This window comes from Squalius cephalus (assembly GCF_949319135.1).
Source record: "Squalius cephalus genome assembly, chromosome: 2".
Lineage (NCBI taxonomy): Eukaryota > Metazoa > Chordata > Actinopteri > Cypriniformes > Leuciscidae > Squalius > Squalius cephalus.
Window position 1 is genome coordinate 14,453,876 of NC_137123.1, and position 22,826 is coordinate 14,476,701.

At 35.9% G+C, this 22,826-nt stretch overlaps 1 protein-coding gene across 2 annotated transcripts in view; it reads left to right on the plus strand.

Moving 5' to 3' along the window:
- Window positions 1–22,826, plus strand: part of LOC307152235 (uncharacterized protein) — a 295,127-nt gene that overhangs the window by 261,619 nt on the left and 10,682 nt on the right. For both annotated transcript variants that reach the window (XM_079860681.1, XM_079860682.1), the window contains 8 exons: window positions 4,230–4,261; window positions 13,634–13,702; window positions 13,846–14,038; window positions 16,063–16,191; window positions 21,617–21,798; window positions 21,908–22,069; window positions 22,145–22,351; window positions 22,429–22,661. In XM_079860681.1, the coding sequence (XP_079716807.1) occupies window positions 4,230–4,261; window positions 13,634–13,702; window positions 13,846–14,038; window positions 16,063–16,191; window positions 21,617–21,798; window positions 21,908–22,069; window positions 22,145–22,351; window positions 22,429–22,661 (1,207 nt within the window). The remainder of the gene's footprint in view (window positions 1–4,229; window positions 4,262–13,633; window positions 13,703–13,845; window positions 14,039–16,062; window positions 16,192–21,616; window positions 21,799–21,907; window positions 22,070–22,144; window positions 22,352–22,428; window positions 22,662–22,826) is intronic.

Here is a 22,826-nt window from a genome sequence, read left to right on the forward strand (position 1 = left end):
CAGAGAGAGATGAATGGTAAGAAGTCCAGGGACAAGTGACCAACTAAAGCAAATACTGATCTCCATCATGGTTACAACAAACTTTATTATTAACTATATCTCTGTTAATTCTCAACAAGAACTTTTGTACATGTATGAAAGAAATAATCGTAAACTGGTTTCACACTCAGTGTTGCTGGAAGTCAATTGTAGTTTTTGTGTTTCTCTTTTTTCTGTTCTTGTTTCTCTGTCCTTCAGTGATTCTGCTTATCAGGTGTTCATCAGTTTCTCAATTCACTCACTTCTTTTCATTCACTCTGTCAAGGGGACTATATTAGTGAACTAATGTAGGGAATAGTGAATGAGGGTATAGGGTGTGATTGTGAAAACAGCCTCTGAGTGTCGATTTTGAGCATTGTTAATTCACAGTATATTCCTGTAGGCTAGTTTTGTTTTCTACAGTATTTTACTGTTTTAATGGAAAATGGTATGATATTGTCAGAATTTGGCCTTTTTTTACAGCAAGGGTTAACAGCAGAGTTGTATAGTCCAGGGGTCAGAAAGTAAAAGTCCTGCCATGTGTTTATTCCACCCATGAACTCAGTCATCTGATTTCACTAATTAGTTCTCTCTCCTGCTGAATTAGCAAATCCAGGTGATTGGAACAAAATACTGAGGAGGACTTTTACTTTCTGAACCTGGACGTTACGCCTCTGCATAGCAATGCCACATGTCAGCCAAGAGCAAAGAAATAAACCAGAACTGGACATTATCGTAGCCAAAATAATCTGTGTATATTAAATATGGAGTAATTTCAGCCACAGCCTCAGATGAAATCAACTGAAGAGAAAAGAAGACATTAAATCTGTGAAGATCTCAGCAGAGGAGGATTAAACAACTCCACAAACAGCATTACCAGCTTCACTTATTACTAACCAGACTGACTTTATTTCTGTCAGACGTCTACAAAAGTTTTTATTGAGAATTAACAGAGGTTTAACTCTGTTTCATTTGAAGTCACCATAACAGTGATAAATGTTTCCATTAGTTGGGCTCTTAACTCTTATTATATCTATTGTCTTCTTTGGCTGCTGTGACAGTGTGTTTGTCGAACACATTTGCAGCAACAAAGAAAGCTAAAGTGAAATGAGATCAGGTAATGATGGTCACCTGTTGATGGTTTTATAATCATCATGAAATAGACTGATTCTCTGAGGTATTTTATAATCTAACAATTATGTTGTTCCACTAATATATTCACATCACAAACTTTGTGTTATTGCAGCATGAGATCCAGCAATATATCAATCGGTTTAAATCTTTTAACAAGGGTGAAACAAAAAATCAGACCCATGCTGACACACACAGATATCAACAATCAGCGTATGAATCTCAACAATGGTGACAATCACAAATATTTATATAAACAGATAAATTCAGAACATCACTGAAAAGCTACTAATTCACAACAAAAACAACAGCAAAAAAATGAATGTAAATATTTAGAATTAAACAAAATAATAGGACAATTCAGCTGCATAATTTATTCATACTGCAATGCATGCTGGGAGTTTTGTACTATGCTGGTACCCAGCATGTATTGCAGCAAGGTACTTTTGATTGTCACCATTGTTGAGATTCATACGCTGATTGTTGATGTCTGTGTGTGTTAAAGTAATTGACTTTTGCATGCTCATGTTTGTTGAAGTCCTCTAACTTATTTTTATAATATTACTGGATCTCATGCTTTAGTAACACAGGAATTAGATTAAAATATTTCACTTAATCAGTCTATTTCATGATGATTACAAAACCATCACCAGATAACCATGATCACCTGATCGCATTTCACTTTATCTTTCTTTGCTGCTGCAAATGTGTTCGACAAACACACTGTCACAGCGGCCAAAGAAGACAAAAGATATAATAAGAGTTAAGAGCCGAACTAATGGAAACACTAATCACTCTTATGGTGACTTCAAATGAAACAGAGTTAGACCTCTGTTAATTCTCAATAAAACTTTTGTAGACGTCTGACAGAAATAAAGTCAGTCTGGTTAGTAATAAGTGAAGCTGGTAATGCTGTTTGTGGAGTTGTTTAATCCTCCTCTGCTGAGATCTTCACAGATTTAATGTCTCTTGTCTTCATTTGATTTCATCTAAGATTGTGGCTGAAATTACTCCATATTTAATATACACAGATTGTTTGGCTACGATAAGGTCCAGTTGTGGTTTATTTCTTTGCTCTTGGCTGACATGTGGCATTGCTATGCAGAGGTGGAAAGTCCAGGTTCAGAAAGTAAAAGTCCTCCTCAGTATTTTGTTCCAATCACCTGGATTTGCTAATTCAGCAGGAGAGAGAACTAATTAGTGAAATCAGATGACTGAGTTTATGGGTGGAATAAACACATGGCAGGACTTTTACTTTCTGACCCCTGGACTATACAACTCTGGTTAACAGTGTATACTGGAACTGACTAGTCAAATTTGTCAGAATTATTTTGGTTCTCAGATTTACCAGAGCCTTGGAGCCGTATTGTAGTTTTCTTCATCATCTTCAGAAAAGTTTAAATAAATTCAACTAGCCTGACTTGGCAATGTTTATCCTTAACCCAGCGGGCATCTTGATGTCAAAATTACGTCAAGAAATAGGTCAAAAATGAAAGTCATATTGACGTCAAAGTGTTGATGTCAATTTGATGTCAAGATTTGACCTCTGCTGATGTCATTTTGCCAAACAAAAAGGTGAAATGCATGGCCGTACACTTATCACCAGCTTCACTTAAAACTAACCAGATTTACTTTATTTAATTTCCGGTTTAAATAAATATAATATTTAAATAGTTTAAAATATATTAAACATATTTTGATGACACCATGATGGTGGTTAGCGTTTGCTTTAGTTGTGCTCTTGACCCTTGATTCTTTAAAATAAAATTTTCTCTGGCTGCTATAACTGTGTGTTTATAAAGCACAACTGTTGTAGCTAAAAAAGCCATGAGATCAGGAGATGTTGGTGGTTTATTGAAGATGATGACAATATCATCATGTAATTGCCTGAATCGCTGATCTTATTCAGTGTCTAATGTTATGTTATATAGGACTTGTGATTTTAATGTTGTATTATAATAGAAGCCATTTAATTTAAGAGCATGAGAATAACGTTTTTTTTTTAATTAATAAAGGATTTTAAAAACATTTAATGCATTAAACTCAACATTGTTACTTAGCTATCAAGAATCAGTGTATGACTCTCAACAATGGTGACAATCAATGAAATTCTTCATGCTGCAGTGCATGCTGGGAACCACCAATCAAAACTCACCCATATCTCCCAGCATGCATTGCGGCATTAATACATTATGCAGCTGTAGTTGATCTGATTATCTGGATATTTTGTTTGATTGTCACCATTGTTGAGATTCATATGCTGTTTCTTGATGTCTGTGTGTGTCTCAGTAATGCCATAGATGAAAGGTTTTTGTGCACTAAATAGTTATTAAAAACCATGTACATTATTTGATAAACAACACTGTTAGATATGCTGTAGAATCAAATTACTTCTATCATGAATAAAACCGCTTTTAAACCACAAGTCCCATATAACCAAAGCATTAGACACTGAACATAATCAGGGATTCAGGCAGTTACATGATGATTTCATCAATAAACAGCCAACATCTCCTGATCTCAGTTTCTGATGGCTTTTTTAACTACATCAATTGTGCTTTATAAACACACAGTTAAAGCAGCCAGAGAAATTTTTATATTAAAGAGTCAAGGGTCAAGAGCACAACTAAAGCAAACGCTAACCACCATCATGGTGACTTTAAAATACAAAATATGATTTCATTAAAATGGAAATTAAATAAAGTAAATCTGGTTAGTGTAAGTGAAGCTGGTGATAAGTGTACGGCCATGCATTTCACCTTTTTGTTTGGCAAAATGACATCAGCAGAGGTCAAAATCTTGACATCAAATTGACATCGACACTTTGACGTCAATTTGACTTTCATTTTTGACCAATTTCTTGACGTAATTTTGACATCAATTTGATGTCATATTGATGTTAAATTGACATCAAATGCCCACTGGGAAGGCTTGGCCACACAGTTTGGCCAATATTTTTTATACTGTGCTGGGAAATATATTTACATTTTATTTATTTGCATTTTTAAATTTATTAACATTCAACTTTTTTTTTCAGCTGTTACTGATTATAACTGTTATGCTGATTTCTCTCATTGCAGATATAAATATAACGCTGGAGGAAGGATGCACCGTAAGTTGAGTTTCTGAAATTGAAGTTTTATATTTTAACAATATAAGTGCATGGTCTAAAAGGGTCGTCTCTATTCTCTTAAAGGGGTCATGAACTGGATTGTTTTATTATTTTATAATGTTCCCTGGGGTGCCCTTATAATGTTAGTATGATTTTTACATAAAAAATTGTCATAATTTATAAATAAAAGCCATTTTTCCAAGCCTGATTTCTGCCTCAGATTTGAACGCTCCGTTTTAAGGGGCGTGTCTGCTGTGAGACTGCAGTGCAAACGCCCACTGCTGTGATTGGCTGACATGCTTGCATATGAAATAGCTAGTATTACATGAACTCTCTCGAAAACTTTTACTACGTTTTTACTATTACAGCTATCGAGATTAACAAATCGTGAAAAGTATCGTTTAAAGCATTATATTTAAATCTATTCCATCACATGAAAGGTTGCAGCATGATGAGCACTGAGCAGATGACAGACAGTCTGTTGATCGCGTGAATAAAGATCTTATCATTGCAACGCAATTTTTGCACTCTCACAAATGCTTACACCAAATCACAATGCAAACACGATGTGAGTACACAGTAAGAGCTTCGTTGTGTAGTGTAACAGTGTCATTATGTCATCACGAGTTTGGTAAGTGTCCAGATAAGCTCTCGCGGCTCGCGCTGTGCTGTTTGATTGACAGCTTGGGCGAAAGGGATCGTTCTTTGATCGCTTTCTGTAGGCTATATAATTTAATAACAGTTTTAAAAAAAGATTATTTTCATAATACTACGAGAAATTATGTGAAGTTGATTGTTAGTCACTGATGCATAAACAGTATTGAACGATTTTAAGAGAAATATCTGAACTTGAATAATTACACCGAAATCACTGATCGCAGATCAGGCATTAGAATACACATGGTTGCTTCCCACTAAGCAAAATGATGTCCAAAAGACGTATTTTCAACGTCTTTGTCACAAAAATCGGACGTTGAAAAGACGTCCACTGAGGGTCTAGAATGAAAGTTGTTATGACGTCTTTTTTTGACGTGTTCTGCACGTCCGATATAGACGTTCATCGAACCTTCGTACAAGGTTAAAACTAGTTCAGATGTGGGCATTGTGGACATATTTCAACATCATTTATTGTCTCATTTAGACATAATTACTTTGACTATTGCTGTCAGATGATCTCAGTGAGAATTAATAGAGGTTTAGATGTTGATATTTGTTTAATTTGAAGTGTCACCATTGTGGTGATCAATGTTTGCTTTAGTTGGGCTCTTGGTCCCCGTTCCTTATACTTTAACTTTTATTTGACTGCTTTAACTGTGTGTTTGTAAAACACAAATGTTGTGGCAGAGAAAACTGATATTAAGTAAGATCAGCTGTTTTCAGCTTATGGTTGATGATGAAATCATCACGAAACAAGTATCAAATGTTGTCAGATGTTTTTGCATTCATAACCACCAACCTTGTGGAACTGCAATATTGGTGCGAAAAGCATTAAAATGATCACTTATTTGAAGGTGTATAAAGCATGTGCACATGATGTTTTGAGCAAGTGTATCATATAGTCACACACAGGCATCAAGATTTTGGATATGATTCACAACAATGGTGACAATTAAAACAAAAAAGCTTGAGAATCAAGGATGAGTTTTGTACTATGAAAGCTACCCATCATGCATTGCAGCATGAAGCATTTTTTTATTAATTGTCACCATTGTTGTGAATCATGTGTACAATATTGATGTCTGTGTGTGACTATATGATACATTTGCTCAAAACATCATGTGCACATGCTTTATATACCTTCAAATAAGTGATCATTTTAATGCTTTTCGCTAGAGGTGGGCGATACTCCAAATTTTGGTATCGATCCGATGCCAAGTAAATACAGGGCCAGTATCGCCGATATCGATACCGATACCAATACTTTTTCATTTTAAAAGCATGCACTTGAACTTGTATGCACTTTCCTGTGCTAGAGCAGTGAGTCATGATTTATGAGGTGAATGCATCATTAATATGCTAAATCTGAAAACGTTTTCATGACTACTAAATATTTTGTGATTTGTGCTCTCAACTCGCCTGTAATTATTAGTCAGTGACTTTTACAAAACTACCCTAATTATAGTAAAAGTACTATTGTACACTAGCCTACTGTTCAAAAGTTTGGGGTCTGTAAGATTTTTAATTCTCTTCTGCATTTATTTGATCAAAAATACAGTAAAAACTGTAATATTACAATTTAACATAGGCTATCTGTTTTCTATGTCATACTAAACTGTAATTTATTCAATTACTCCAGTTATGATGATAATTCATTTTAATATGCTGATTTACAGCTCAGAAAACATTTCTTATTATCAATGTTGAAAACAGTTTCATATTTTTTTGTGGAAACCATGATGCAGAATTATTTGATGAACCAAGTTGAAAGAACAGCATTTATATGAAGTATATTTTTTTAACAGTGAAAAACCCTTGACTGTCACTTTTGATCAATTTAATGCATCGATCCTTGTTGAATAAAAATATTAATTTCATTAAAAAAAATCTTACTGTCCTCAACATTTTGAACCGTTATATACACTTTTGCTTTGTTTATTGCAAAATAACTCCCGATTGTTTCTCTGTCATCTAAGCAAGGCTTCGTTTCCCAAACGTGCCTGTGAGCTCAGTGAAGCACCAGCATCGAACGCTCTCTGTGATTGATTGGTTTCGTCTTGTATCCAGATGACTAGGAGAAAAAGTTCTATCCTACACAATTATCCGCTAACATTCGCTTATTTTTCCACTTAGAAGCTTATTTTACGCACTGAATTGCGTGCTAAATGAATAAAAATTACTGGTAAAAAAACACACATTTGGATCGATATTTTTATGTGAGGATCGATCCTTTTCGATACCACGTCAGTATCGAAATTTTAGGATCGATCCGCCCACCTCTACTTTTCGCACAAATATTGCAGTTCCACAAGGTTGGTGGTTATGAATGTCAAAACATCTGACGACATTTGATGATTTTTTTGTGATGATTTCATCATCAACCATAAGCTGAAAACAGCTGATCTTATGTATTATTCTCTGCCACAACATTTGTGTTTTACAAACACACAGTTAAAGCAGTCAAATAAAAATTAAAGTAAAAGGAACGGGGACCAAGAGCCCAACTAAAGCAAACATTGATCACCACAATGGTGACACTTCAAATTAAACAAATATCAACATCTAAACCTCTTTTAATTCTCACTAAGATCATCTGACAGCAATAGTCAAAGTAATTATGTCTAAATAAGACAATAAATGATGTTGAAATATGTACAATGGCCACATCTGAACTAGTTTTAACCTTGTATGAAGGTTCGATGAATGTCTATATCGGACGTGCAGAACACGTCAAAAAAAGACGTCATAACAACTTTCATTCTAGACCCTCAGTGGACGTCTTTTCAACGTCCGATTTTTGTGACAAAGACGTTGAAAAGACGTCTTTTGGACATCATTTTGCTTAGTGGGTTACATGTTGCTGGCAGATCCGTGTCGGGAAATTGTGATTGACTGATTTAATAAAGTTTAACCATGCTGGAATCCGAAGGAAGCTTATGACTGTCTTCTTCCACAAACAGGCACTGCACAATATTTAGTCAACAGCATGTTTATTGCTTGTAAGTAGCTCGATCCGGTAGCAATTATCATGTCGTCCTATGTTATTTAGCATGTTTGGGCGAATCGGTGGGTGGGGCTAAACAGGCCGTGTTGAAGTAGGCGATAGGCGTTGATCTTCTTTTGTGGAGGCGGTGTTTTATCCTCTTTGACGTCATAGTTCCCCACTTTGAAAAACGAGTCGTTTGCTGAGCCTGATGTCTATAAAAGCTTTTATTGGACTAACAAGGTAGTTTTCAGTTCTGAAACTTACAGGATATTATTATAGTATGATGATCTCTTATATGTCAAAAGCTCAAGGAAACTTTGTTTTCTCAGTTCATCACCCCTTTAATGAGTAATGGGTGTGTTTTGGGCGTAACGTGCAACAAACCAATCAGAGTCTCATCTTCCATTCCCTTTAAAAGTCAGTTGCGCTCGCTTCATGGCAGATTCGCTATTTACATGATGCAATTTGGAAGTGGAAAGACTGAATGCTTCTCCAGAGAGGAAACGGATCTGCTTATGCGCGAGGTTAAAGCGCAAGAACACCATCTACGGGACAAGCCGGATTCCACGTTATCTTTATGTACACAATATTAATCTTTTACATTGTAATCCTTTTGTTTTTAATATTTGGCATGTTTGTGTGCTGCTGCGCGTCCCTGTGTGTGTAATAAGCAGAGTGTACGCGAGTTGTGGACTTGCCTATAGGCTCATATTACGAACATGCTCTTTAAATAACCAAAAATAAATAAATACTGCGCCATTGACTTTAGACCAGGTTTCAGTTGGTCAATGATGCGTCTTTCAGTTCCTCAAATTAGAAACGTACCATCAATGCGCCTGAACACACCTCGTTTTCAGACCAGAAGCCCATGGCCGAACAAATGGGCGCAAATGCATTTGCTATTTAAACAACGTGGCGCAGGACGTGAAAATGAAAACTGCGTTGGGCTGAAACTAGCAAAACACACTTGCGTAGCGCCTGGCGCTGCATTGCACCGGGTGTGTGATAGAGCCTTACACAGTAAAAACCCCAGTGTTAAATCAACACTGCTCAGAGTACATATGGTCCCACTCTACAGAGTGTTAAAATTAACACTGAAGCAGTGTTGAAGTTAATGAGATAATTAAGTGATTAAGTGATGATTGGCCATTAGTGGTGACAGTCCTGATGTTAATAAGCAGAATCATTGATGGAAAGAGAAAAAACAATAACAGAAAAAAGAGAAACACAAGAACTACTGACTTCGAGTCATTACACATTGTTGCACTTATTATTACCAGTTTGACTTCATTTCTGATACATCGACAAAAGTTCTTGAGATTCAACAGAAGTTTAGACGGTAATGTTTTATGGAATTTTTCTTTTCAAGTTACCATTATGGTGATCAGTGTTTGCTTTAGTTGGGCTCTTGACTCTTTTCATTTTGTTAATGTTAAATTTTCTCTGACTGTTCCATCATTGTGTTTATAAAGCACATTTGTTACTGCAAGAGAAAACATGACCAGCTCACAATATGTTTTGATGATAATGACATCATCATGTAGTGACCTGATTCACTGATGTCATTCAGAGTCTAAATCTTTGACTATATGCTTGACTTCTCGTTTTAGTATTGATGATTGTAGCTCTGAGATTCTACAGTTTGAGGTCCAACAGCAATATGAAAAATTTTGAAAATACTTTGTGCAAAGAGGTTATTGTGTTAAAACACACAGACATCAAGAATCAGCATATGAATCTCAACAATGGTGACAATAAACAAACTAGTGACGAACAGATCAACTCTGAACATTACAAAACAAGCTATTAAAGTCAGAACAAAACAATAGCAAAATAAAAGAAATCAGAAAAAACAATGAAAATTACAGGACAATTCAGCTGCATAATTTATTCATGCTGCAATGCATGATGTCAGCCATTGATGCGTTCTGATTGGTGGCTCCCATCATGCACTGCAACATTAAGCATTTGTTTGATTGTCACCATTGTTGAGATTCATATGTAGATTCTTGATGTCTGTGTCTGATTTTAAAACTTTCAGATCATCAAAATATTGCTGGAAGTAACTACTGTAGTGAAAAATTAAAGCATTTGGATAATCAGCTTATAATGATGGGTGCCATCATTGAAACAGGTCACTAGTAATTTCATCATCAAAACATAACCAGAGATGCATTTCCAAAAGTATCTTAAGCCTTACTTGATTGCAGACCAACTGCAACAAATGGTCTGTACGATCAAATTAGGCTTGCGATGCTTTCAGGAAACACAGCCCAGATCATAGTTTCTCTTGCCACAACACATATGCTTTATAAACACAGAGTTGGAGCAGCCAGAGAAATACTAATGTTAAAAAGTAAAGGGTCAAGAGCCCAACTAAAGCAAACACTGACCACCATAATGGTGACGTGAAACGAAACATTCCATAAAACATTACCATCTAAACTTCTGTTAAATCTGAATAAGACCGTGTGTAGATGTATGACAGAAATAAAGTCAAACTGGTAAAATAATAAGTGCAATAATGGTTCAAAGTCAGTAGTTCTTGTATTTCTCTTTTTTCTGTTCTTGTTTCTCTTTCCTTCAGTGAGTCTGCTTGTTATCATCAGGTGTCACCACTAATGGCCAATCATCACTTAATTAATCACTTAATTATCTCGTTAACTTCAACACTGCTTCAGTGTTAACTTAATTATCTCATTAACTTCAACACTGCTTCAGTGTTAATTTTAACACTCTGTAGAGTGGGACCATATGTACTCTGAGCAGTGTTGATTTAACACTGGGGTTTTTACTGTGTAGAGTTGAACTAACAATGCCAATGTTTCCATCCATGTATTGTAGCCTATGCAATTTTTGGGATATTGCATCCAATTATGTGATTAGATAACTGAACTGCATGATCAGTCTCATCACTCACCATCTAAAACAAATTGATTCTAAATTGACACAGACACTATCCATTTATCCATCCATCTATCTATCCATCTATCTATCTATCTATCTATCTATCTATCTATCTATCTATCTATCTATCTATCTATCTATCTATCTATCTATCTATTTGTCATATAAATTGGTTGTCTGGGAGGGTAATGCTTTGTAAAAGTAAAAAAAAAAATAACATAAGATATCTCTTTAAAAAAATTAAATAAACATACTTAAATCTTTTTAAAATTGACTTTTGCAAATAACCTTTGTTAAAATTATAGAAGTATTTGTTAATATTAATGGACCAGAGCTTAAATAGTTTTATTTTTAACTACTAAAAAAAGATTTATAAATACTAACAAATATATTGCTCATTCATTGTTCGTTAATGTTAGTAAATACATTTATATGACAAACAAATTTTAAATGGGCTTTTTTTGTGAGAAGTTTTTATTTCTATGATGCATTTATTGGAGAGAATAATCCTGTCAGACGCAGCACTGCTGTGAACGCGCGTTCACGTTTAAACACAATTTAAACAATGCATTATTCAATGCATTACTTCTATATAATTATATATATTAAGTTGCTCAAGCAAGTGGTAAAATATTTAACCATGTACTTATATTAAAATCTTTTGCATTTAAATTTTAATACAATAAATCTTGCATGTCACAAAGAACTTGTTTTCCACCTCCACGAATAAGACGGGTGTCGTTCATTATGTCGCCTTGTTGAGGTCAATTGTAGCTTTCCTTGCTTTACCCCGGTCTTAAAGTGGGGGAAAAAAAGTATTTAAATACATTTATGGTGAGATTACTACATTTTATTTAATTAATCGAATTTATGGTGAAATTGCTACATTTTCAGTTCAATCTGTGTTCATTTTGACCACGAAACATGCGCTGTCACTTTAATTCAGCGTTTGCAGCACAGCAAAAATAGACTCGGTGCGGAAACGATCTCTGCACTGCTGTACACTGGAACGGATCGATCATCGACGGACTGCTATGTCAAAGAGAGACTGTTTTTTCCACCCCGTTCCCAAAACTCATTTGTTTGACCTTCCTAAGGCTGACGAACTTAGAGTGGTTCAAATTTATTTTAAAAACTGTTCCAGTGAACATTATAACTACGTTATCAGTGTGCTGCACATTATACGGAGAACAGCTTCCAGAAGAGAAAAGAGAAAACAATGCAGGCTACGCACAAAAGCTTCTCCTGAAATTGAGCAGTTCCCATTTTGTGGACAACATAGCGAGTGTTGCCATCTTTAGTTCAGCGACATATTATTCCCGCCGCGCGCTCTGTCCGCTAGTGCTCATCTGTATGTGACGCAAGTGTTTGTTTGTGTGTGAGTGTGCGCGCTTGCGAGCTCATTGGGATAATTGTAAACGCGCACACAGACAGAAAACACATGCCATCGTGGAAATAAGATAAATAACATATTACTTAAGGGCTATTTAGTTTTTTTAATAAAATAACAAATTGTAATCTGGCGCTATAAAGAAAATCAAATCAAATTTACTTGACCTTCAAGGGGGGCGGGGCGAGCCGTTAGGAGGGCGGGGCGCCCCCCTTATATAATGGTAGGGGAAACACTGTTACCCAGTCAACTATTTGATCTCACAGTGATCTCACCATGAGCTCTCAGGATACTCATACTATGGCCACAATGTGAGGTCAAAGTGCACAAAGCCTAGATACCCAGCATGCATTGCAGCATGAAGCTTTTGATCGTCACCATTGTTGAGATTCATACACTGGTACTCGATGTCTCTTTGTGTCTATATGACATAGTAATTCACATGTTTGTGTCTTATTATGCATTCATCATCCTTCATAATTGATTATAATACTGCTGAATTTCAAACTGTATAATGAAAATTCAATTATAATTTAAAATATAAAATTAAAAACACCTCACAAAGACTGAGCACTGAATCTAGATGATGATGTTGTAATTACCAACAACAAACCAAAATCACCTGGACACATTCTCTTTTAGCCATAACAAATGTTTCTTACAAACACAGTTACAGCAGCCAAAGAAAATGTAATGTCTAAAAATCACAAGTGATCTCACCATGAGCTAAAGCAAACACTGATCACCATGTGACACCACTGTGACTAACAGTGACCAACTAAAGCAAACACTGATCACCATGTGACACCACTGTGACATCACTGTGATAGTGTTGAGAAACAGGAAGTAGAATCTCCCCCCAGTGACTGATATTTGTACCGCCTCCTCTCAACCTGCTGAACATTTTGAATTCACAATGAGCTCAAATATTACTGACACTGTGAGCATCACCGTATGAGAATGGTGTGATGTCATGCACTGTGATCATGTGTTGACTGGGTTATTATTGGGTTATATGATAGATTATTATAATAGAGCCACGGGCTTCTCTTGTTGCAGCTGCTTCCATTTTTTATTACTGATGTTTTGAGCCAGTTTTTCAGGAAGTGGCGATTTTGTTCTCTTGAACACATGGAATGGAAATGGTGATATTTTATGCAATATTCATTTTTTTTTGCTCAATTCGTAACTGAAAATGGTTAATTAGTTCAAAGAGTAGTGCAATAAAATGTGCATTGTAGATATCTGTTATGTAAAATATGAATGTGCTGTTCTATTTATTGTTGCCAGATTTGTGTTGTGTGTCTGTACTAACATCACTGAACCTTCACAGTGACCTTCAGTGCAGAAACAATACATGTTTGGCTCTCTGTTAATAATGAAAAACATGATCAAAATCAACAGCCTATTGCTTTCACAATTGTGATTTCAGAGTCAGAACTGTTTCCAAAATCTTCTTGAGAAGATCGAGAACATCACATCTCAAGTGCTCTCTGTGACTGTAAGTCTTCAAGAGAAAAATAAGCAAATAATTAAATATTTGTCAGTTATATACTGTAGATAATATATGATTGACAAAACAGTGCTGTCTTATTTGCTCTGTTGACATTTACTGTGACACTGTTTATCTGATCAATAAATTAGACTGTGAGCAACATTTTGACTGTGGCCTTCAACGCTTCAGGGAAGATTTTAGAGTCATCTTCATCATCAGTCAGCCCAGCTGAACTAGCCTCCTATGGAAACCGTATCTTAAAAACCAGTGAGAAACTCATCTCTACATTGGTGAAGCCGACAGACACGAGTGACAATGTCAGTTTTACTCTTGCTGTTGTAGGTGAGTGGAGAAACCGTTATTATTGATGATGAAACTGAGATTATATATGATATCAGGGAGTTTATATAGTCTAGAGAGCAGCGTTGGATCACGGGTGTCAGACGGTGAGGATGATAAATGCAGCTACAGTAACTATATAATTGTGAAGAGTTACAAATCTTTTAGACAGTGTTTTCTGCTCTTTTTGTGTCTTTTGGTTCAAAGTCATTCATCATTTGGTAGAAGCTCGTCACATTAGACAGATGATTTTAAGGACATTTTGGATATTTGGATTTGGAAGCTAAACCAGTTGGGAACTGAAGCACTTGTACAGCACTTGTCTCAGTGTACTGTAAGATCTTACATTTGACCTCACACAGTAAATTCCCCGGTGTTAAATTAACACCGCTCAGTGTTCATATGGGAACCACCAGCAGGGTGTTAAAAGTAACACTGAAGCAGTGTTAGAGTTAATTAGATAATTAAATAAGTAATTGAGTGATGATTGTTGGATTATTGAAGACACCTGATGATAACAAGCAGAATCATTGAAGAAAAGAGAAAAAAAAAATTACAACTGACTTCCGGACACAGCTTTAGATGAAATCAACTGAAAAGACATGCAATCGCTCTTATTACAAACCAGTTTGACCTTATTTCTGTCATTCCTCTACAGAAGATCTTTTTGAGAATGAACAAATTTGTAGATGAAAATGTTTGGTCACCATTATGGTGATTAGTGTTTCCTCTAGTTGGGTGGTTTGACAATTTATATATTTTTTATGTTAGTTGTTGTCTTTGTAACAGTGTTAACTGAAACATAATTTTTTGCAAAGGAAACCATAAACTGAGATATGATATGTATTTCATCATCATCATAAAAAAGAATGTTTGACAAATGTCATAACTGACCAAAAGATGTAACTTGTTATTAACAGATTTTTTTACCATCAATATTTTTATTCCAAAGATCAAATATTCTGAATTTTAACTTCTAAATACATTGCGAGAAAATAAACCGAAGACACACACACTAACATCAAGAATCAGCTTATGAATCACAACAATGGTGACATGCTTCATGCTGCAATGCATGCTGGGAGCCATTAGTTTTATAATATGGTGATTCCCAGCATGCATTGCTGCAGGAAGCATGTCACCATTGTTGAGATTCGTATGCTAATTCTTGATGTCTGTGTGTGTATTAAATAATTTGCTCCACAATGTTCACAAAAATAAATCATAATTCAGAATGTCTGTTCTGTGGCAAGAAATTACCATTGGTGAAAAAATTGTCTTTTACTAATAAATAACTATTTTTGGTACTTTATGAGATTAGTGAATCATTTCATTCATTTCAGAATCACTTTGTGATGGTTAAAACTACATCACTTTATCATCTTTGTTTCTGGCATACTTTGTAACAAATTATTATATATATATATTTATATAAAATATATAAATTGTCAAACCACCCAACTAGAGTGAACACTGACCAAACATTTTCATCCTCAACATGTTCATTCTCAAAAAGAACTTCTGTAGATGAATGACAGAAATAAGGTCAAACTGGTTTATAATAAGAGCGATTTCATGTCTTTTCAGTTGATTTCATCTAAAGCTGTGTCTGGAAGTCAGTTGTGGTTCTTTTGTTTCTCTTTTGTTCAGTGATTCTGCTTGTTATCATCAGGTGTCTTCAATAATCAAACAATCATCACTCAATCACTTATTTAATTATCTAATTAACTCTAACACTGCTTCAGTGTTACTTTTAACACCCTGCTGGTGGTTCCCATATGAACACAGAGCGGTGTTAATTTAACACCGGGGAATTTACTGTGTAGTGATTAATTTAATCTGCTAACTGAATAAATATAAAAATAAGTAAACCTGAAGGGTTCATCAGAGATGAAAACCCAACAGTATGAATATTCATTTTATTTGTTTGTCTTTTGTGCAAATTCAATGGAATTGGACTTTCATAAACATATAATAATTGTAAATAAATTAATATAGCACATAACTGCTTGTTTGTTTTTAATCAGAGGTTGAAGTCTTCATGGTTGGACCCAATGTCACCTTAGATAAAATCCCTCGACTTGACACAACAAATTCTTTTGTGGACATCGATCTCATTGGGATCGCCAATAACAACAAGAACAACAATGAAACAAGTATGTGAGATGTTTCTGAAGGTTTGAAACATTTTAGAAAGAGTTATCATCCCATTCCCACATAGCAACATTTTGACGTCTCAGATCCGCTGCATAATTTATTACTGACTGTTATAATATTGCTGGATGTCATGCTGCAGTAACACAGTGTTTGTGATGTGAAAATATTTTTGATACAGCAAAACTATTAGATTCATAAGACATCAGTGAATCAGTCTATTTCATGATGATTATAAAACCATTAACAGGTAAACATCATCACTTGATCTCATTTTACTTTAGCTTTATTTGCTACTGGAAGCTAGTTTGCTACTTAAGAGCCCAACTAATGGAAACACTAATCACTGTAATGGTGACTTCAAATGAAACACATTTGTGGAGTTGTTTAATCCTCCTCTGCTGAGATCTTCACAGATTTAATGTCTTCTTTTCTCTTCAGTTGATTTCATCTAAGACTGTGTCTGAAGTCAGTTGTAGTTCTTCTGTTTCTGCTCGTCTCTTTTTCTGTTCTCTTCTTTCCTTCAGTGATTCTGCTTGTTAACAGGCTTATTAACCCCCTGAGGTCGGCTATCGCGCCGGCGCGATAGGCTCGTTTTTTTCCTTATCAGTGAAAAAAATAAAATAAAATAAAATATTACTTTTTATTTTATATGCTTGTGTTATACATCAATCGATCCTGTTAAGTGTGTATTATTTTTGTGTATACTCACAATAAAAACAAAGTGTTGTGCTTTTCGCCAAATAAAGAAAAATAAACATGATGCGAGTTCTGCTTTCTCTCTGTCAGTGTAGTCAATTCTGAAACGCGTCCGAAAATGAACCATAACTCAGCGAATACTCAGTCAAACAGACATACAGACAGACACACAGGCATGAAGCTTGAATTCTCTTCTTTTAAATTAAGTAATTTATATAAAAAACAAATATTCTCAGCTTGTGAAATCTGTATTAAAAGAGAGCGATTCCAGTCGAGCTAATTAGAGCTCATTCAGATGTAATGTGATCCCGCCCCGGAGAGCGCGCGCTATTCAAACGCAAATGTCTGAGGCAATCCACGCAAACTGTGAACGCCCACATCAGCTCGAGAAAACACATCAGATCATTGTACTTGTTTACACAGTCTCGCAGCGCTGTGAGGAATAATACTATAATGGAAAATTTACCTCAGAAGTACGAGGAGCAACAGATCCGAGGCTATGGAATAATGTAGTAAGTTTTTTTTTCATTCTCAAGTGCGGCGCGTATCTGTGCATGAATGAATGAATGAACGGCAGAGATGTCGCTGTTTACCACAACTGGCAAAAGACGGTTTAAATTTGAATCGTTTCTGTCTGTGAATGTTTCGCTTTTAGCAAACTGTATTGCTATAGGCTACTGAGTAAAAATCGAGTGAAATATGTTGAAATAAAATGTATTTGTATAAGCAACGTATTAAACTGCAAATTAACATTTATATTTCTTATAATAAAAACGAAAGTTACTATGTTACAGACATATGAAAGACAACATTTCATTGATTAGTTTTGGATAGATTATACATTTTTACTGTAAAATATCTGCCACCTCAAATAAGCTTTTGTTTGCCAATTTTTGCTCATATGTTAAATATAGTATGTTTTGTCAAAAATAATCAAATAATAAGTTATAGTGTTTATTCCAATGTAGCCTAGGCTATATTCAAGTAATGAATCCTTAACTTTGAAATATGTATGATAAAATGTATACTTTAGTTTTTACAAAGAAAGATTACACTTGAATTGTTATAACCTTTTTAATAAAAAAAATACAAGGTAGATGTAAACAAATTAATAAAAGGCAAATATAAGCCTTTTCTTTAAAATAATTTTTTATTGTGTTTTATTAGTGACAAATTTGGGGAGAGGATAAATATTCCAAAACTGAAAATACAGTATGAGAATTAACTGCACAATTACTAGACATGTTTTCCTTTTGATATTATAGGCCAATTTGCAAGCACAATTTGTGGAAAAATAAAAAAAAATTGAGATGCTTCCAACTGTTGCTCTTGCATTCTTTCTTGTGACACACCTGAATGAATGGCTCATTAAGTATGCGGGCCCCATTGTCTCTAGGTGCGAACCACTAAATATGTATGATCGTTGACGCCCACTCCGCATATTGCCTTTCCAGACAGAAAGTGTTTTGCAAAATTTAAATCAATGCATTGTGTTATGTGAATGATTAGGCAGGATCATTTTCACATCATTTTGAAGAAAAAACTCTAGGCGATGACATCCATTAGTCACAAGTCTTATTGACACATATTTAGAATGTGTTTTATGGCTATATTTCAGAAACTTTAGTTTTTAGTTTTTTCAATAACCATGCATAACCATTATTCTCTCAAAAATACAAACATGTACATGCATGATGCTCACATATAATGGTAGCCCTGTTTGTGCTAGTGAATTTACACCTTTGCCATTAATATGTTTATAAGCAACTGAAAAAAGCAAAAATGTCAGGGCATGTCAGAACATCTCAAGGACCCCAAAAACACCTCAGACCCCAGAGGGTTAAGGCTGAGATGACTCCATATTTAATATACACAGATTTTGTGGCTCAGATAAGGTTCAGTTCTGGTTTATTTCTTTACTCTTGGCTGACATAGGGCATTGCTATGGCCTGCTTGTGGCCCAGATCTGGCAAACAGGAGCGGTCCGCCCAAGGGCTGTCATTCCACGCGATGTGTTGGCCAGATCAGTTTTCCACATGTGCGCCAGATGTGGGCCGGATCTGGGACGTCAAAATGTTATGTGTACAGCAAAATCCCCAATGTTAAATTAACACTCTCACCCCTGGTTTCACAGACAGGGCTTAAGACTAGTCCTAGACTAAAATGTAAGTCTGAGCTGTTTCCACTGAAATAAACTTGCACTGACTGATCTTAAAAATATATCAGTGCCTTTTTAGTTTTAAGATGCACATCGGTAATGTTTTTTTCTAAGCATGTTTATAAAAATTACTTAAATTTCCTAATTGATCTATGGTCTAATCCTGGCTTAGTCTAAGCCCTGTCTGTGAAACCGGGCCTCAGTGTTTATATGAGTCCACACTCAGGGTGTTATAAGTAACACTGAAGCAGTGTTAAAGTTAATGAGATAATTAAGTGATTAATTGAGTGATGATTGAGCATTATTGAAGACACCTGATATTAACAAGCAGAATCACTGAAGGAGAAAATCGCAATTGGTGTGTTACCATTATGGTGATCAGTGTTTGTTTTAGTTGGCCTCTTGACCCTTAAATAAGTAACTTTAGATTTTGTTTGGCTGTTGTACCTGAGTTACAACAGCCAGATGAACAAAGAGAAAAAATGATCTGATGGTTTTGGTTGTGTTTTAACATAATCATTATTTCACAATCATTTAACCTGAATCACTGAACTCATATCAGGGCTCGCAAAATTTCAAAATCGCTGGTAGCCCTTCGGGCAGGCACTCTCCAGATTTTGGTAGCCCGAAATGAATTTTACTAGCCCATATAAAAAGACTACAATTTTTAATGTAGAATATTGGTTAGGAGTCAACAATGAATCAAAAAAAATTTCAAAACACAAATATCAACAAATATGCATCTGATTCTAACTGAACTGAAATTTGTGTGACCAGTATGGAACATGAATCAGTCTGTGTCGGTGGCTCAGCCCCCAATGAGGGTATGATAAAAACATAAATAATAAGTAACTCTTTAGTTTAGGGTTTAATGCTCACTATTAACTTGTTTCATTAATATGCAGATGGCAGGGTTTTTTCATCACTGAGGTCCCGAATGTGAGATATGCTAGTTAAGGGGGTTCGGGGGCACCCCTGAGAAAATTTTGATTTCTCTGATCTACATATGTGCATTTTAAGATGTTTTGAAGGCCAAAAAAATTGGATAACATGTAAGTGGGCAGCTGATTATTTTTCTCTCTCATCAGCATCACACTCCTATTATCTTTGTTTTTCTCTTGCTCTGTCTCTTCCCCTCCTAAAGCTGAGCTTTGGCCGATAGAGGCTTTTCATTTTTGTCTGTCAGTGAAAAAAGTAAACAAAGGGTCAACTGATAGGTTGATTTATGAATCATTTTCTCAGATGCATTAATTTACTGAAAGCTACTAGGAAAGCTAGGTAGCCTAATTAAGTTTATTGAATTCATTCACAATATGTACACATTCATTATTGATCTTATTCCTAATACAGGGCCGTAGACAGGGCTTTATAATCAAAGAGGTCATACATTTAAGGTTATTAGGGGGTTTAAATGTTTTATTTCTCGGATATGTCCATTTCAAGACGTTTGAACTTTGAAGGCCAAAGAAGGATAAGAAATAGCTTTAAAACCATGTCAGCAGGCAGTAGATGATACCTGCTCTCACTTCTTATCCATCACTCTTTCTTTTTCTCTCAGTCTCCTCATCTTGCCATCTCTTCTCCCTACCTAAATCTGTACTTTTTTTATTTTACTGAAGGCTACAAATTGTATATTAATTCTCAACATGTACACATTCATTATTAATCTTGTGCCTATGATGAAAACGGCTTTGTTAATGCTAATGTCCCCTCACAATGACAGTAAACTAATTATTAGTCACATTACATAGGCCTATTTTCAGTTCCAATTGGCGAAATTCGACAAAAGTATATTCATTTGCCTGATTATTTTTGTCATTTGTTTCACATTTATGACCTAAAAAAGCTGTCAAATATGAAATGTTTAGTTTAGCTGTTTACATCTTATCTCGCACTTGACCGTAAACGGAAGCGTCGAGTCGCTCTGCTCAAATTCGCGCTCAGCAGCTTCTTGTAAACATAAAGCCCGCCTACTTTGATTTGATTGGTCATCTCAATATTCTGACATTGACGAGCACCGCGCAGACCAATGAGACTCAGATGAACACACACACACACACACACCCTGTCCTCTCTGTTTCTGACGTGCTCGACGCCGCTTCGAATTGAAGATGAAGAACGCGCTGAATCTGATTATAACAAGACTGAAGCGAACACTACTTCAGATAGCCCGTCGGGCAGGCTGGTTATGCATTTTGGTAGCCCGACTGGAAAACACAATAGCCCCGGGACGTCGGACAGGCGATTTTGCGAGCCCTGCATATAGAACCCAATTTCTGAGATAGGTTTTCTTTTTTAATTATAGCAGCATTGTCCATGAAAAGCATACAATTTTTTAACTTTTACAATGTAATCCATATAATTTTTCACATACAATTTTTTTTTTTTTTAAGACGCATACATCAAGAATCAGCCTGTGAATCTCAACAATGGTAACAAGCATGTTGCAGTGCATTCTGGGTGCCACCAATCAAAACTCATTCATGGCTCCCATCATGCATTGCTATTTATTTTTTATTGTTGTTATTATTGTTTAGTATTGTATGTAAGCTTCTGTTTCTGTCACACAGGATCAGCTGCTGTGGCTTTCATGAGTTATAACACAATGGAGAATCTACTGAAGCCTGACTTCTTCAACACATCAAATGACACGATTAAAACCATGATGTCCACTGTGATCTCAGCTACTCTTCCCAAAACCACCAACACTAAACTCACCAAACCAGTCAACTTCACCCTCAAACACATCAGAGTGAGAGACTGAAATGTGTTTTTGTCCAACCTGAGAACTGATGAACATCTGAAAACATCTAATATTCAGTGTTGTTATATTTTCTGCATGTTCTTTCTTCTTTCTGCAGGAGTTTGACCCCAACGGTTCTCTGTCCTGTGTGTACTGGAATATCAGTGAGTGGATTGTAGATGGTTGTTCTGTTTTAGAGACCAACAGCAGCTACACTGTGTGTTCCTGTGTTCATCTGTCCACATTCGCTCTCATCATGCAAACCAGCCGCCCATCAGAGGTACGAGAACATTTATAGTGAGCGTTGAAGAACAGCACAGATTTGGCACTCATGTACTCTGACATGTTTTCTCAGAGCGACTCACTGCTGGAGCTGTTGAATTTGGTGTGTGTGATCGTGGGGCTGGTGTTCTTCAGTTTGGCCCTGTTGACCTTTGCCCTTTGTCAGTGGAGTCCTGGAGTGAATAATGTGGCTCGAATCAACATCTGTGTGAGTCTGCTGTTGGCTCACCTTCTGTTCCTGCTCACACAACAGTTCCTGAGCCTCATACGCCGTCATCAGGTGAGAATGATGAAGGAGCCCTACAGCTCAGCACAGTCTCACTGAGAATCATCATAACCGTCTCTCATGATCTCCAGGAGTTGTGTGCCGTGATATCAGGTGTGCTGCACTTCCTCTTTCTCTCCGGCTTTGTGTGGATGTTCATTGAAGCTGTGCTGCTCTTCATCTGTGTGAAGAACCTATCACAGATCAGCTCCAAAAAGAGGGAGGTGCTTAGCAGTGGATTCCTGTGTGTGATTGGATATACGGTTGCTCTGGTTGTGGTGGCCGTGTCTGTCGGGCTGCTTCCTGAAGGATACGGCAGCGAACAGTGAGTTATTGTTGTTGTGTTTTTAAGTTCATTTGATTAGAGGGAATTAAAGCAGCTTGGGGCTTTTGTGACATTTCTTATCTGATAAAAAAAATATTTTTTACACACTGTAAAAGCACAAGTTTAAAAAGACTAAAAAAGTCAATACCAGACATAGTATTTTTG